The following is a 16,909-nucleotide window of genomic DNA, read 5'->3' on the forward strand; positions in this document are numbered from 1 at the left end:
ATCCTCAAAAAGCACCGCATCCAGTGCAGCGAGAAATGCACATACTTATATACAGGTTTGCTGCTTTATATTTGTTGCCAATAAGAAGACAAGGTGTCACCATGTGTTCTTTGTGTTCTGTAGAGAGGCAGGGTCACGTACAGTATTACATGCTGCAGGACTGAGCACGCCTCTCTCAACTCGAGCCCCTGTCTCAGAATGTGCCGGAGTCACGTGACAAGCATTGCCGGTTATACTTCCTGTTGTCAACTCACTTCTTACGCTGCTTCTTTTTGCTTCTTCGTTTGATGTTTGCAGCAGGTCAGAAGTGGATGCTCCATGTGAACGGAAGATTAGTCGTTGGGTTAACGCATGCCGCTTGTTGTCAAACTGCTTCAGAAACAAAACAGGTCGGCTAAGGAAATTTGTGGGCTAATGCTAGTTGCTAATATTCGCTAGCTGTAGTATTTACAGTATTTGCATGTAACATCTTATATCCATTAGCTTCAGCTATCTTGTGTGTTTCACGTCGATAAAGACCCAGCAAGTGTTCACTTTGTTCACAAGTAGTAGCACAATGGCCTGTCTGCTCCTTTCAACACAATGCGTTGCCTCATTGAGAAAATCTGGAAGTCTAATTCATTTAAGGACTGCTGCATTCAGTGTGGATAAGCGAAACTACAGCAGCAAAAAAGCATCTTCGACCGAATATTTACACCAAAGTGTGGTGCCATCGATGCATTACCAGAAGAGTTTACCCAGGTAAGAAGTTAAATGGGGATTTTATCAAGCCCTTTTTTCATAAGAACATTAATATGTGGGTTTAATTCAACCAAGTTTGGTGTAATATGAATCTAAAGTACTTAGGAAATGTCAGGAGAGTGTAGCAAGGTGTTCTGAGTTAAAGTAGGTGACCTATTAAGCTTTCAGATGAATGTAGGTGAAAGTGCACAATTGACTTTAGCTCGATGACCACTAGGAGGCGGTGATATGACTCACATCTACAGTGTCCAACAAAACTGAGGACACCCCTGATCAATATCACTCAAATGTTACATTATTCAAAACAGTGTCGTATTATAACAAGTGCATTACTTTTAAGCTATAATAATATAGTGTGATGTAATATTACAATATAATGGTTAATTAAACATAAACAGGTTCTATTGATTACATTGAAAATACAGGCCCTAAAGTGCAACCTCATTGTAACATGATTGATTACACCTGTGATTTTAGGCCTAATTGCATGAACAAGGTTAAAAAATAACGTGTGAACACCACAGCCTCATCGGATTTGGTCTCGGTTGTGTCTAATGCACCAAACAGTTTTCAGTTTTGCTGTATATAGTAACATTTACAGGACTGCTGAAAGGCTGAATTGATTCATTTGTGAATTGTTTAGACTACCAATACCAAAACTGGAGGATACTGTCAGGAGGTATCTAGCTGCCCAGAGGCCTCTGTTGGATGATGACCAGTTCAGGTATGTTTTAGTAAGGAAATCAACCATTTCATTTTATTAATGGACACTGCTAACTTTCTAACTTTACATCTTTTTCTGTGTGCCCTCAGAACAACAGAGAAACTTGCACAGGATTTCCAAAGTGGTGTTGGGAAACAGCTGCATGAGGAACTGGTAGCCCAGGATAAAAATAATAAGCACACAAGCTACATCTCAGGTGACTGTCATTCTGGCGACTTGAAATTGAGCATCTCAAATGCATACGATTACTAATGTATCTGTATTACTTTTATTTCAGGACCATGGTTCGATATGTATCTATCTGCACGTGACTCTGTGGTGCTTAACTTCAACCCCTTCATGTCATTCAATCCTGACCCAAAGACAAAATATAATGATCAGCTTGTACGGGCAACTAATATGGTGTGTTCAGCAGTGCGCTTTATGAAAACACTGCGAGCTGGATTACTGGAGCCAGAGGTTTTCCATCTAAACCCAGCAAAGAGTGACACAGACGGCTTCAAAAAGCTCATCCGTTGGGTCCCATCCTCTCTGTCTTGGTACGGAGCCTACATGGTGAATGCTTACCCCCTGGACATGTCCCAGTACTTTCGCCTCTTCAACTCAACTAGGATTCCCAAGCGTGGACGAGATGAGCTCTTCACCAATGAAAAAGGGAAACATCTCCTAGTCATGAGAAAAGGCAACATGTATGTGTTTGACATTGTAGACAGGGATGGGGATTTAGTCATGCCTGCAGAGATCCATTCTCACTTGAAGTACATTCTGTCTGACCCGACACCAGCGCCCGCCTTTCCTCTCGGGGCGCTGACCAGTGAGAACAGGGATGTGTGGGCCGGGCTGAGAGACAAGCTGTTAGCTGCTGGAAACGCAGAAAATTTACAGATTGTTGACAGCGCTCTTTTCTGTCTCTCCCTGGATGATGAGAGCATGCAAGACCATATTCACATTTCCCACAACATGCTGCACGGTGACGGCTGCAACCGGTGGTATGACAAGTCCTTCAGCGTCATTATTGCCAAAGATGGACAGGCAGCCATTAATTTTGAGCACTCCTGGGGCGACGGCGTAGCTGTGCTCCGCTTTCAGAATGAGATCTTCAAAGACACAACGGAGCAGCCACTGGTACACCCGGATTCTGCTCCCGCTGCTGTGGTTTCAGCCTCCGCTGTGCGCAGACTGCAGTTCAAATTGGACAGCGAGCTGGAGAGTGGCATCAACAAAGCAAAGGAGAACTTTGATTCAGCTGTGTCAAAACTCACCATTGATGCCATGGAGTTCAAGAAAGGTGGGAAGGAGCAGTTAAAGAAGAGCAAGTTGAGTCCAGATGCTATAGTCCAACTTGCTTTTCAGATGGGCTACTTGAGGCAGTATGGGGAGACAGTGGCCACATATGAGTCGTGTAGCACTGCAGCTTTCAAGCATGGCCGCACAGAGACAATCCGACCAGCTACCAAACACACCAAACAATGTTCACACGCCTTTGTTTGCCAGCCAGGACAACACAGTGTGGACCAGCTGCGTGCCATGCTCCATGAATGCTCGAAATATCATGGGCAGCTCACCAAGGAAGCAGCTATGGGTGTGTAGAAGACATTTATACATTTTGTTCAAATTACATAATGACATGAGTTATTCATTCTGTCCCAATGATAGAGATATTATTGGCCTCTTCCTTTCACTTGCAGTCCTTGCACTCTTAACATATTTCTCCTTCCTGATGGTAATTTTATGACAGTCAATATGCTTTGGTAATTTATTAACAGAAGAGACAGTCCAGGTTAACTGAAGCAGAGCTCAGGATAGATATGGATGCTGTATGAGCCAAACTTAAAAAAATTATTTGAGACATCAAACACTCTTAACTGTATTAAAATTCCATCTTATATCAGAATTTCAGATTCTTCATGTAAATTGATTTGTACCTTTACTTTGGCTGATTCATCACTTTTTGGTTTATAAATAGAAAACTTGGTTTATATAATCAAAGTTGAGCAAAAAACATCCCTATGTATCATAGTTTAAAAACTGAAATTTAGCTAAATCCAGTTTTTCTAACTGAGTCCCACACACTTTAAACCAATGAGAAAAGCATAGGCAAAGCAAATACAGAAAATTCTTAATGTAGAATAAGCTGGATCGCTGTAACTTACTACAGGCCTAGTGTTCATATAGGATCCTGTCACGTATTGTTAGAAGCTTAATTGAGAAAATAGGTTGTCAGAGCCTTTTAAAGATGGGCAATACCCATACCAACTGTCAACTATCTGCAGCTTTAAACCTACAATTAGTTGTACCTGCTTTCTAAACCCCTTTCTATTCATTGAAAGTTAGGACGTGAGCTCTGTCCCAAATCCATACCACCTACGAACTTTATACAGTACATACTGGTTAGTATACAATAAAGATATAACATATTATTTTCTCCCTTTTCCAGAGTGAATACAGCACACTCAAAACCTGCTTAGAATTATTATATGCTAAGAAACTGGGACACAACAATAGTGTCAGTATTTTGAGCTGCTGCACTAACCACTCTTTTTATTTCTCTCACCAGGCCAAGGTTTTGACCGACATCTCTTTGCCATGCGATACCTGGCCAACTCAAAGGGCCAAGCGCTACACAACCTGTACACTGACCCCGCTTACGCCGCCATCAACCACAACATCCTCTCCACCAGCACCCTCACCAGTCCAGCTGTGAACCTCGGTGGCTTTGCCCCTGTGGTGCCCGATGGGTTTGGCGTTGGCTACGGTGTCCATGACGACTGGATTGGCTGTAACGTGTCCAGCTACCCGGCTCGCAATGTCCATGAATTCCTGCAATGTGTTCACAAGTCTTTAGAGGACATTTTCACAGTCCTGGAGGGAAAGCCACTCAGTTAAGAAACAAGTGTGTTTATCAAAGAGTGAAAAAGATCTAGTTTTACAGTACAGTGAAGGTGAGCACAGTCAGCATTCTCAGCTACTGGTTGATTATCATTTCCACACAAAGATGCAGAAAGTGAAATAACTAATATATTATTTATTATCTACAGGAGAATAAAAAGAGAATCACAGTGTGTAGGTTTAATGTTATTCAGAAAATGAATGGTACTGGACACAGATAGGTTGGGATGTTAAAGATGTGTTTGAAGAGGCTTGGATATTACTGTAGGTATGTTAGTTATCTTGTCATTACATCAAAATTGATGCGAAATGAAGGAGAAATTATCTAACAAAAAGCTGAAGCTCCATATCTCAGCCTTTAACTGTGGACACAAGCCCTCAACTCTATAGCTTAAAGAATAACCACATCAAACTTCAAATAATGGGGGAAAAAAAAAGTTAGCTTTCAACTGATTACATCTACACGCTTTTCAAGACATCTTTTTTCTGAAGGTTGTAATTTAAGAGCTAGAAATTCTGATATAGCGGTGTACTGTAGCATAACGTGACGTGTTAGCCGAGTTTTCCATTTGAGTTACTCAAGTAAAAGTGTCAGCCAAGATTCAGAGTGCTGGTCACAAAACTCATGCAGTTACACTTTTCAGATGCAATACAAATTACAGTATGGAGACAAATGCTGTGCCTTGTCAAAATATGTGAATTTCAACCAGAGCAATTACTAATGTCACTGTAATATTTTATTTAAATTGCCATCACTGTTTGTCATTTACAGCCTTACTGATGTGGTTGAATGTATTTTGAAATAAAACTTTAGTTATTGGTGCAACTATTTCATAAATGTTGTTGCAAGAATATTTTCCTAATTAAAATCAGTATTTTAATAAAAATTGTATTTCTACACACGAGTATAGACTATAAAGATGTCATTGAAACCTAAGCCTTAGTGTTTCATTGCACAAAAGGACACTTGTATTGAACTTTAAACAAGTAGCTTAGGTAAAGCAGAAAGATTTCTCACCCTTTATTTAAAATAAAAAACAGTTCCACCAAAAGCAAATGTACAAATGCAATAGTTCAACAACAGAAACATTAGCTAAATCAATTTAAATGAGCAAAATCCACATTTTAGATGGGCTTGATCTTGAAGTGTAGACCGATGAGACTGAAGACGAGACATTTCAGATCTTGCACCAGGTAGTAGAACACGCGAAGACCTTCAGGGTCCCTGAAACACAGTGCAATTTTTTAAAATGAAGTCGTTCTGTCAGAGACAAATGTTCAATGTTCACTTTATTGGATATACTACTCACTTTGACTGGTTGACATCGATCAAGGAGCCAATTTTGGAAGTTGTGAATGAAATATGCTCATCACCAATGACAATTTCCAGTTCCTGTGAACATTAAGACAAACACAGGCAAGTTACTCTGAAGGCTTCAAAAACGTTATTGGTTCAGTTCATGCAATTGATTTACTAGAGTGCCAGTGCTGACATCAAAATCTGTGAACAGCAATGGAAAATATATTACAAATATATCAAATATTGAAGCGCGAAGTGCTCTGTACATGGTATAAAATTTGTGATCCTATTAAAATGATGAGGACATAATATTGCCAGTACGGAGACCACATTTTTAAAACAAACCATTGCAATATGTGACCATAGTACAAACTTAATTTGACAAAATCTGACAGGTGTGTCAGAATTGGGTGCAACACCAGCAGTGTTCTTATTCAGCACCGGTGTCACTGACATAGCATGGAGTTACAAACCTGTCTGCCAACTCTGTCAGGAGGCGGCCACAATGCATCGTCTTCCTTGGTGATCTCACTGTCATCAATGATCCTCTTCAGCTCCTCCATCACACTTTTGTGTACATATGCCTGGGTTGGCACACAAAAGACAGACGAAGGAAGTTACACTTCATAACATTTAGAGCCGTGTTATAGATTTATAATATAGGTATGATGTGAGAAAGGGTACAATCGCCAATATTGTTATTTTTAATACAAAAGTATGCCCCTCAAGTTCTGTACTGTGTTGACAATGAACCTCTGTGATTGTATGACCATCATTATCAAATTAACCTAAGTTTACATACATGAGTACATTAACAGTTGAGTCGTTAATCTGGTCAGATCATTACTAAATTACTAAACTCGGTTAAAGATTGACCTTGTATTGACAGTGTCATAATATTATGACAATTAAATTTAAATTTTACCACTAATAAAGAAACCCACACAACATGGATTGGCAATGATACAGTTTTGGAGTACTATCAACTTGCAATGTTTTTATAATCATAAATTACCTCTTTCCTGATCATGACGTCATTTTTGTAGTTACTGTTGTTTGCATACCTCAGTTTACCTGCAAGAAGAGATTTAAATTTGAAACAACGCATCACTTTCAGCAAAACGCATGAGTTCGCTATCATCCATAGAGGCCACATGGCGCTTTAAAACGCATAATACAATACTTGAAACATTACTGCATTCATAACAAGTAGATTTTGAGTCTTTAATTCTGTCTGAACATGACCTATTATCATTTATCATACAAAGCAAACCACAGGGAGAATTTGGCGCTAGCAAGTCGTTTCGAGTCCGCTGCGGCCTACCCACCGCCCGGTGGCTAGCGACGTTAGCTTAGACGTAGGGCAGCTAACACATCTTTACTACCGCCAAAATAAACTTACCGTCGGGTCTGAACTCGAATTCAAGGAACTCATGTCCAAACTTTCCCTTGTGCCCAACGTAATATCTCAAGTAGAAGTCGCTCGTTGACATCTTTACTTTCCAGAAAGTGCTCTTTCTGAGGAAGTCTGCGGAACAAAACTCGAACAAGAGCAACTCAGTGCCTCACCACCAAAATACGCATGCGCATAAGATCATAAGCTATTATAGACTTTAGTGCCCCGATATTTGTCTTTCAGGAACTGGTCTGTGGAGGTGCTACTAGTACTACATTTGCTTTATGTTCCCTCTGTAATAGGACATTTAATCCATATTCTATTTTAAATGTCAAAGGTTTTCACTTTAACTTGCTTTCCCTTTGATTTATTTGTTGTGTCTGATAATCCATGAGTAAAATAAAATAAAAAATATTGATTTTTTTATTTATTCGGTTAGCTCAAATTGACTTATTAACCTGAGTTAAATATCGTGTTCCTTGTTATGGAAAGTATGGTTTTATTTACCTCCAGGTGAGATTTATGCTTTGTAAAAAAGTGTTATGTTAGTGTCATAATGGATAAGCAAACATCACATTTACAAAGAAAGTTTTCTTCCGTTTCTACCATAGACTGTGGTTTCTACTCTGCCTGGAAGACAGAGCCCAGGGAATTTGTAATGCAAATTTACGTCGCTCTTTACTGACGTCATCACCTTCCGCACCGCCGACAGGACTTGTCTACAACACACGTGTGGTTGTTATAAACTTTCACACATGGCGGGCTCGTTTTCCCAGGAGCTCGAGGATTTGTTGAATCCTTTGCCTAAATTTGCGGATCCAGAGGACGACTCAGACGAGGCGACCAAGGCCAGAGTCATCGAAAGGCTCAATGACGACGACGACGACGACGACGAAGATGGGGTCGGCCTCAGTGCCCTGCGGAAGCACAACACATCCCTGCTCTCAGACACGGACAGGCGGTACATGGGGAAAGCAGTCTCTCGTAAACAGCTGCTGATGGACATTGAGGGCTCTGGTGAGGAGGAGGAGGACGGCAGCATAGAGGAGCTGGAAGAAGATGAAGAAGAGGATTCTACGGGAGATGAAGAGGCAGATGATGATGATGATGAAGATGATGAAGATGAGGAGTTGGTGGACAGCGATGCAGAGCCAGGTGCTAAACTGACATCTAAGACAAAAGGTTCTGACATGACCTTTCCTCAGGGAGTTGACTTCCACGAGCTGACAGAGGGCATGGATGACCTGGGTGTGAGTGAGGATGATGATAGTGACGAGGAGACTGAAGGCAGCGATGAAGATGAAGGCTCTGGTGACGATGAGATGGAAGGCAGTGAGGAAGATGGCGAAGATGAGGGAACCGTCCAGACATTTTCAAAAGAGAAGATAGACGAGCAGGTTGAGAAAGGGAAAGCCGTAAAGAACCAGCTGGCCCTGTGGGACCAGCTGCTCGAGGGACGAATCAAAATCCAGAAAGCTCTGGTGACGGCCAATCAGCTTCCGCAGCCACAGACTTTCCCAGAGTTCAAGAGGAAGGGTGGAGCTGAGCTTGCGGGGGCACTGAAGAACACCCACAAAGCTTTAAAGGCTCTTCAAAGGTCCCTGCTGGAGCTGCACGATCAGCTGCTGTACCAGAACGCAGACACGAGGACCATCGCTCTGGGAAAGACAGGAGCTCAGAGTGAAGACGAGGAGATAAACAGTGATGAGAATGAGGAAGATGAGACGTCGGTGCAGGAGGGTGGAGCGCCTAAACGAAAACTGGAGATGGCAGAGTACCCAGACTTCATGGCCAAACGCTTTGCTGCTTTCCAGCCCTACCGCGACACCACTCTGCAGAAGTGGCACGACAAAACTAGACTGACCATGGGTAAGAGCAGCAAAGGTTTCGGGGCCTTTGACAGGAACATATTGACTCAGGTGGAACAGGTGCTGATGGACAAAGAGAGGCTAGTGAGGCGCACACACACCCGACGCTCAGAATACAGAGTCCTGGGAAAGAAAGAGGCCTCTGCTCTCACCTCTGAGACTGTCCCCCAAGAGGGCGAGGAGGCGGAGCAACAGCTGAAAGCAAACACACATCTCAAAGATGTGGATGAGGACATATTTGATGATGACGATTTCTACCACCAGCTACTGAGAGAGCTCATTGAGCGCAAGACGAGTGCAGCAGATCCCAATGACCAGGTGGCTACGGGCAGGCAGTGGCTGGCCATCCAGAAATTGCGCAGCAAGATCAAGAAGAAGGTGGATACCAAAGCCAGCAAGGGGCGTAAAGTCAGATTCCACATCCACAGCAAGCTGGCGAATTTTATGGCTCCCATTGACCACAGCTCGATGGGCGACGAGGCGCGCAGTGAACTGTATCGTGGCCTCTTTGGTCAGAACTCCTCAGTCAGGGAGTGACGTTAAAGGGGTTCTCATGTGGAGCAGGTGTTATATGGTGGGATACAAACAGCAGTGCCTTCTAGACACACACCCAGGGATGATGCCAAGCAGCAGTTTGGATCAGAACAGAGACTGGGCTTCTCTTCGTCAGGAGAGGTTCCTCAGACCAGTGCTCTGACCTAACAGGAATAAAAATGGACTCTTAAAGTTCTTAAGTAATACCTTTATACTGAGGAACATTTTCACAAAAATGTTGTTGTTGCCTAATGACCAGTTTGTGATTAAAAAAAAAAATGTAATATGTACGTAATGCATAGAGTGTTAAGTGACCTAGAAAGAAATCAATAAATGTGTAATTTTTTCTTGTCACTTTCTCTAATGATCTAAGTGTTTACTTCAAGTTTCATGGCCTTTTTTTAATACAGTGTATGCTGTGTCCCAACTCCGTACAACACACTCTCTGTATACAGAATACTAATCCTGATACTGTTTTTGCAGTTAATATACAGAAAATCACCCGTTTTAAACTAATTGGAAATGATACACATTCTAAACCTAAAAAATGTTTATGTTCCTGGAGCCGCAGCATTTCACCACCATTCAGTTAATTTTTTTTCAGCAATTCTTTTTCCTTTTAAGAATTGCATTCTGGGAGAATAGAGTCCATGAACAGCACATTCAGAAAGTTTTGAAAGTTTTTTTTATTCTGCATACTGACTCATAACTGTTTTATTTTCTCACTTTTCTAGTGTGAACACACTGCAAACTAGAGAATTAGGATGCAGAATGGATTTGGGAAACAGCTGTAGACATTACATGCAGTTCAGGGCCATAGCCAGGACTGAGGTCATGAACCCAAGCTCCCCCAACAAACCCCTAAAACCCTTTTCTTGATATTAGGATTTTCATGTTTAATTAATTGTTAAATTAGATTTTCTGTCTTTGCATTCCCAACATGAAGATTTTAAATGTTTTCTTCACACTGCCAAGGATGAATTTCCTCCAAAACACAACAGTCAATGGTGGGTCTTTCAAAAATAATGATGGCTTCATTCTCTTCCATGACAATGTGTCAGCAGTCAATTTTGCTATGTCAAAAAGCTTATAATGTATTCACCATGTGTAAGCCCTCATATTCCAGGAAAAATGGCATGACCTCAGTGTCCTCAGTGGCCCTGACTGCAACTACATCACTCCACAGTGTTTGTAAACTAGAAGCAAATGAAATTTTTCTGTGTAGCTAGAGAAGAGCACTGAGCAGCATGTGGCACTTTCCTCTCTAAGTACAGATTAAAACAGAACAATGAGACTTAACCAAAACAGAGTAACATAAGATTACAACCAGACATGGATATGAATATTTTTAAATCAAATACAAGAATTTGTCAGTGACGAATATGTTAATCGAAGCAAAGAAAGTGTACCTGAGAACTTTATCATTAGAAATATGAATACAGGAAGAAAACCTGCATTAAACATTTACAGATCACATTTACAGTGGCTGTCTTGTACTTCATGACATTTCACAGCTGAATGCGTCTTCTTGTGAGTGACACTTGCATACATGTGCATCTGAGGATTCAAGTTTAAGGGAATCGAACAAAAATAATACTTTGTGGTAATTCCATAATGACATAATTAACTGTTCTTTATGTTACATCGACGTCTTAAGTGAGTTACAATTATGTCAATACCACATTCAGGTAAATAAAAAATAAAAAATGATTAGTCCACAAAGACTGTATGGAAAATGATCTTTGGAGATGATGTCATACATCAGATGATGTGAGGTGGAAATCGGTTGTTTCATTTGCCTAATAACTTATTTAAATTTACACATGACAAAGCAAGTACAGCTCAGGGCCACATGACACAAACAGCAAAAAATCTCAACCCAGTATTACATACACCTTTCTAGAAGTCAAAATATGCTTTATATGGAGTTTTTAAAAAAAAATGGAAATTTGCATCAATAAAGGGGATCAGTCAGGTCACAGGGTGAACCTTTAACTGTAGTGATAGGGTATGGCCCTGCCATTAAACAGCATGTTGCTACAATGCATTTATTGTATGATTAAAGGCTGTCAAGTGTTTAGAAATCTTTTTTAGACGTCATAACTGCTTCTTTTAGTTACTCCGTTTCAGTGCTGTGTTAAAGGCAAGCGGCAGTTTTAGACTAAATTATAAGTGTGCCCCTTAGTATTCATCCTCTTTCAATCTCATACAGTACACAAGCAAAAGAGAAAAATAAAACAACTGCTTTAAACCAGTTCCACAAGGGGAAAAAAAATCCCTTCATCTGATTGATTTGCTCAATTCAAGCAGAATCATATCAAAAGCAGGCCTTTTGATTTCCTGGCAGCTACTCCTGCCTTGTTAGCCACGCTGTGGAGCACATTCAGCACGTGCAGGTGAACCTTCCTTCCTCTCCTCAGGACAGCGCTGTGTTCAGTGTGGCCGACTGCTGGACTCCATGTTTGGTGGATTCTTCGTTGTTCCATAACCGTTAAACCACGTATTCAGCCGTTTGGTCAAACCGCCATTTAGAATATCCTGGATGTGTTGAACTATGAGATTTATAGCAACTGCATTGAGAGACAAACAGATCGTGTGGTCAAGGTTAGTCGGAGGTTTTGTCTCCTGTGTGTTACCATTATATTTCAGCAACAAATTTAAGCATCATTGCAGATTTTTTGAAAGGTAAATAGTCTGCGATCTTGGAAAGACCCAGACGGATAACAAAACGTACACCTGTCCTGAAGACGTTTTCAGATTCCTTAAAGACTTCTAACCATCTGAATGAAAAAATATCCCATCCACTGCATGAGAAAGATTTTTAACCCTGGTATTTATGTCTCAGATGCTTAAATCTGTGACTCAAATATAATGGGACTGCACGAGAGGCACAAACTGGGGATAGCTCAGGTTATCTTGCTTCAACATATTTAAAGCAGCTGCAGTGTGGTTTTCTTTTTCAGTTTGTTTTGGTGATGTTCATTTCTCCAGTCAACTGACAAAGCTGTTTTGTTCTTTTTCTTAGTTTTGAGAGCACAATTCCCAGCTCGGAGCTCAACAATAAACACAGCTGTGTCCTCCATGATAACACTGTTGAGGCTAGAGTCTGAAACATTTAGTTTCAATGATATTGTCTCTAATGTAGCACACATGATGAATCTCCCCAGCTATATAAAAAAAAAAAAAAGCACAAATACTCACCAACGTTATCAGCTCCTCTTGGTATTATAACATCAGCATATTTCTTCGTCTAAATCGTGTCAATAAAAAAGAAAAAGGATTTGACCATGAGTCCATGTTCAGGGACACGCCCATGAAAACCTGAGTTGAGTAGTATTACATTAGCATATGCACTCACTGGTAGGCAGAACTCCTCGAACGCAGGCTTGACAAAGGTGATGTACTGTGCTAGAACGCCTTCCAAGTCCCGACCACGATCACTTATGTCACGCAGCACTGAAAGAGACCAGGGAAAAGTGATCTTTAAGAGGAATCGTTAGATGAGAAAAACTGATACCACTTGTGAGTGACTGGCAAATATCAAGCTACAGCTAGCAGCTGGTTAGCTTAGCATAAAGACTGGAAACATCTAAACTGGCTCTATCAAAAAGGTAAAAAAAGACAGCCTCCAAAGCTTACCAAATCACATGTTTGCACGTATATTTATTTCATGTGTATAAAAAGGGAAGCAAAACAATGACACACTGTGGTTCTATATCAGTTTTCCCCCAGCTTCCAATCATTATGCTAAGCTAACTGGCTGCAGATGACAGCTTCATATTTAGCGTACGGTCATGAGAGTGGTATCGATTTTCTTGTCTAATTCTCAGCAAGAAAACAAAGCTGTGTATTTCCCAAAATGCCAAACTATTGTTTGCTCTTGTATTTAAAATTGAAGGGAATCATCAAGTCATGCTTGTATGTCTCACCCCTGCGAGATAGCCGAGTGTCTGCATCAGTGTCCACAAACAGTTTCATTTGGAAAAGGTCTCGAATCTGCTGAGAATAGAACATCAGGATCCCTTCAAACAGCACCACATCAGCAGGGTAGACTTTCACTGTCTCTTCCTTCCTGCCATACAAAAAGACATTAAGTATAAAATCACTTAAAGCGTGCCTATGTAACATTTGCTGAACAATAGCCACTGTAATAACAAGTGACAATGACAAATCAAAAAGAGTCACAAAGAGTAAGAGTCATAAACTCAAGGTAATGCAGCAATATCTGCCTAAAGTTTGCTAACATTGGCTAACATTAGCAACATTATGCTACTGGTCATACCAGAAAGAAATTGAGCAATGTTTTTTTTATTGCAAATGAAATCAGCTGCAATGAAAAATGTTAAATGTTTAATTCTTCATTGTTCCAGTGAATTACATACAAAGAAAAAAAACAAACCAAAAAAAAAAAACACTTGCATATACTTTGCATTACTGATGTCCATATTTCAAAGCTACTGTGGTGTTTCAGATTTTCAAATATGGTTTACCTACATTCCAGGCAACCACTGGTTTCCATTCATTTTCACTATGATATGAAAATCAATTTGTGTAAAATGTAGAGTAAATAATCCACCACTTAATGTTACTTAAGTTTTATTTTTATTTTTTTATAGTTGATGGACTGATGGAATTGATAAGACTAATTCACCTGGAATGGGAAACAAAGTCATAAACAGGGATGTGCACCGTTTTTCCCTCCTTAATGTCCCACAGAGTTGTGATTATGAGGTCGTTATCAAATGCATCTATACAGAGAGAAAGAGTACAGATCAGTTAGAATCAGTCATTTCTCTGGCAGGATGAAATATCATCAGACAGTGGCTGAGCAAACCTCACACCACAAGCCTCAGTCACATACAGATCAACTGCTGGAACCATCTTTGAATAAAAGATGCTAAAGTTTCGTGATTACCCTGCTGTCAGATGACACATGAAGGCATTGGGGTGTGTTAGTGACCAACAACAACATACCTGGGTGGTCGAAGTTGAACTGGCCCTTTAGTGCTTTGGCCTTCTGCTCCGGGGTGAGGACCCTGTAGAAGCTGTCCTGGCTGAGGATTGCCACTTGCCTCTGGTGGTGGTCAATCTCATTCTGCCCCAGCAGCTCCATGATCTTGCTGCACACTGATGACTAGCCACACAAAAATAACAAAACAAATAGTATGATAAAATACAGCATCTGATTTACCACATCCTTTTGTTTTTGAGACGTAAGTGGTGTCATTTACTCAGGTCATTGTGGCCTTGAAGCAGAGTTTGAGTTGTTATTCTCAAACAATGTCATTTTAAAAGCTGCACAGAGATTACAGTTTACTCCCCTTTTGGATTAGATGTGTGGGAGAACAGGTGGTTCTGTGAGCAGTTACTCCTGGGGGAGAAAAGGGGCGTAATGCCAGGAAGTCAAACCCACCAACAACTGTCTGCTGAACCACAGCTTACATTTTATTCATTTAATCACCTATAAAGTCAACCTACTGTCTGCTGATAACTATTGTCGGGGGAAAAGGCTAGTCGAATGATAACAAAATGGAAAACTACCCTCCAGATTCACACTGAAAAAATTTCAAAAATGTCACACTTAATCCTGGATTCAAAGCAACTTGACTTGCATCAGACAGGGACGTAAGTCAAACCAAACCCAATTTGTCAAATATAATGAAGGACGAAGAGACTAGATTTTGTATGAAGGTATGTATGCTGATCATAAACTCTGTTTAAACAAAATATGAAACTAATGCATCACATTTTTTATCTTCAAAAGAGAGAACACTTATTGGCAACCCTTGAAAACTTTTGAAACACTGCAGCATAGTGGATACAGAATAGAGGATGATAATGCAGAAATTCAGTCAAACAGACAAGCAGCGACAGTGGATACATCAGTGTCACAAAGAAGAAAAATCCAGTGTGATCAGCAGATCCACCAGAAACAACAATAAATATAAGGATAATAATCATTTAGAGAAATAAAAAAACTCATCTTGCTATCACATCTCGATATATATACATGCATATAAATCCATGTTCTGCAGACACCGTGGCATCTTGACATAACAGCCAGATTTTGCTTGTTTATGCAAAATTGTGCAGTTAATTGAGCTATCAGGGTTTATAAGTGCGTTTAAATTGTGGCCTCTAATTTTCATGAGTTTACAGACAGCAGACCCTGCGCAGCTGATGCAATTAACTCAAATCTCCCTTATCTTTTTCCTCTGATCCTTGCCATCTTTTATATCCCCTCAAGTTAAGAACTGTGACACAACAAAGATATATGGGAGTCCTTCAGGCAGATTTCCATATATTACACTACTTTATTAACAATCTAAGACAAGGCTTTTTTTTTTTTTTACAGTGCACCCTGTTATGGCATGCACTGGGCCGGCCTACGCTATACGCTCACAATTAATCAGTCTGACTGATCCAACAGATGAAGAGGCTCCGATTATTTTCAAGGAAAGAAAAATGCGCGTTAGCCCCAGATTTCCTTGAGCAAATGATATCAACCCCTCTGTGTCGGTTCTCACAGAAAGCAAGCAACGCATGAAACACCTTATTCTATGAAACAAAAGAAATCATGAATTATAATATAAACCTTGCCGCTGGCTGTCCCTCCGGCCACACCAATGAGGAAAGGCTGCCGTTGGTTGCTCTCATTTTCGGCTTGGTCACCTGGCTTTGTCTCGCTGTCGCCTGCCATGCTTCATCTGCAGCGCGATGCGGCCCTGTGACACACAGGGGTGCCCACGCTCCTCCCATTTGATGATGATGTCGATGATGAAGATGATGAAACTGATGTGGGTGATGATAAAAAAAAATGACAATAAAAGTGTTTAGATCAGTTTTGTGGCTTATAATGAAATTATATGTTGTTGATGATGAAATTAGAGTTGGGGTCCAACATTCATACTGACCTATGAGTGTTAACACAGATTGTAGCCTGGGGTTTCATGTTTAAGTATCAAGCACTTTGTAATTCAATTTGAAAATAGATTTTATTTGCCTATAGGCTACATATAGGGATCTACTCCATATTTTCAATTATCCTATTTTGATTACTTGTTTGTAATATCAGACATGAAATAATCATGTTCAAACAAATGTCTAATTGTTGGACATTTCATCAGTAACTATGACATCAGCATAAATACTATAAATAGTATAAATCAATGCATTGATTTATGAGATAATACATAGGCCTACCATGGTCCGTGCATGAAGTATAATTCTTCTGCAGTTGTTCACGTTATATAATGAAAAATTCCAGGTTAAGGGGTATTGACTAATTTCATTGTCCTATTTGTGCAAAGTGTAAATGTATGTTGACGTTTGTGATCTTTCTTCATTAGCCGATGCTGCCTGAACACTGTTAACGCTTTGCGTGTGTTATTGTCCCACTGAATGAAGACGTGCGATTCAATTCAGCGCACCAAAGCGTCAGCTTGTTCCGTTATCCA

At 40.4% G+C, this 16,909-nt stretch overlaps 4 protein-coding genes across 4 annotated transcripts; 2 read left to right on the top strand and 2 right to left on the bottom strand.

Moving 5' to 3' along the window:
* Window positions 1-223: 223 nt before the first annotated feature.
* cpt2 (carnitine palmitoyltransferase 2) lies at window positions 224-5,183 on the top strand. Its single transcript, XM_056378162.1, has 5 exons — window positions 224-741; window positions 1,385-1,465; window positions 1,555-1,661; window positions 1,743-3,047; window positions 4,023-5,183. The coding sequence occupies exons 1-5, from the start codon at window positions 557-559 to the stop codon at window positions 4,349-4,351; spliced, it is 2,007 nt and encodes a 668-aa protein (XP_056234137.1). The 5' UTR covers window positions 224-556; the 3' UTR covers window positions 4,352-5,183.
* Window positions 5,184-5,362: 179 nt separating this feature from the next.
* Window positions 5,363-7,235, bottom strand: magoh (mago homolog, exon junction complex subunit). The gene is made up of 5 exons (XM_056378165.1): window positions 7,057-7,235; window positions 6,670-6,728; window positions 6,128-6,238; window positions 5,665-5,747; window positions 5,363-5,579 (listed from the first exon to the last, which is right to left on the bottom strand). Exons 1-5 carry the CDS (start codon window positions 7,145-7,147, stop codon window positions 5,480-5,482), a joined length of 444 nt encoding a protein of 147 aa, XP_056234140.1. The 5' UTR covers window positions 7,148-7,235; the 3' UTR covers window positions 5,363-5,479.
* Window positions 7,236-7,721: 486 nt separating this feature from the next.
* Window positions 7,722-9,806, top strand: aatf (apoptosis antagonizing transcription factor). Its single transcript, XM_056378163.1, has one exon. The coding sequence runs from the start codon at window positions 7,806-7,808 to the stop codon at window positions 9,453-9,455; it is 1,650 nt and encodes a 549-aa protein (XP_056234138.1). The 5' UTR covers window positions 7,722-7,805; the 3' UTR covers window positions 9,456-9,806.
* Window positions 9,807-10,119: 313 nt separating this feature from the next.
* uck2a (uridine-cytidine kinase 2a) lies at window positions 10,120-16,799 on the bottom strand. Its single transcript, XM_056378164.1, has 8 exons — window positions 16,656-16,799; window positions 16,048-16,244; window positions 14,427-14,586; window positions 14,104-14,200; window positions 13,382-13,524; window positions 12,811-12,908; window positions 12,654-12,702; window positions 10,120-12,022 (listed from the first exon to the last, which is right to left on the bottom strand). Exons 2-8 carry the CDS (start codon window positions 16,150-16,152, stop codon window positions 11,886-11,888), a joined length of 789 nt encoding a protein of 262 aa, XP_056234139.1. The 5' UTR covers window positions 16,153-16,244; window positions 16,656-16,799; the 3' UTR covers window positions 10,120-11,885.
* Window positions 16,800-16,909: the final 110 nt, after the last annotated feature.

The sequence above is a fragment of the Seriola aureovittata genome, chromosome 6 (assembly GCF_021018895.1).
Source record: "Seriola aureovittata isolate HTS-2021-v1 ecotype China chromosome 6, ASM2101889v1, whole genome shotgun sequence".
Lineage (NCBI taxonomy): Eukaryota > Metazoa > Chordata > Actinopteri > Carangiformes > Carangidae > Seriola > Seriola aureovittata.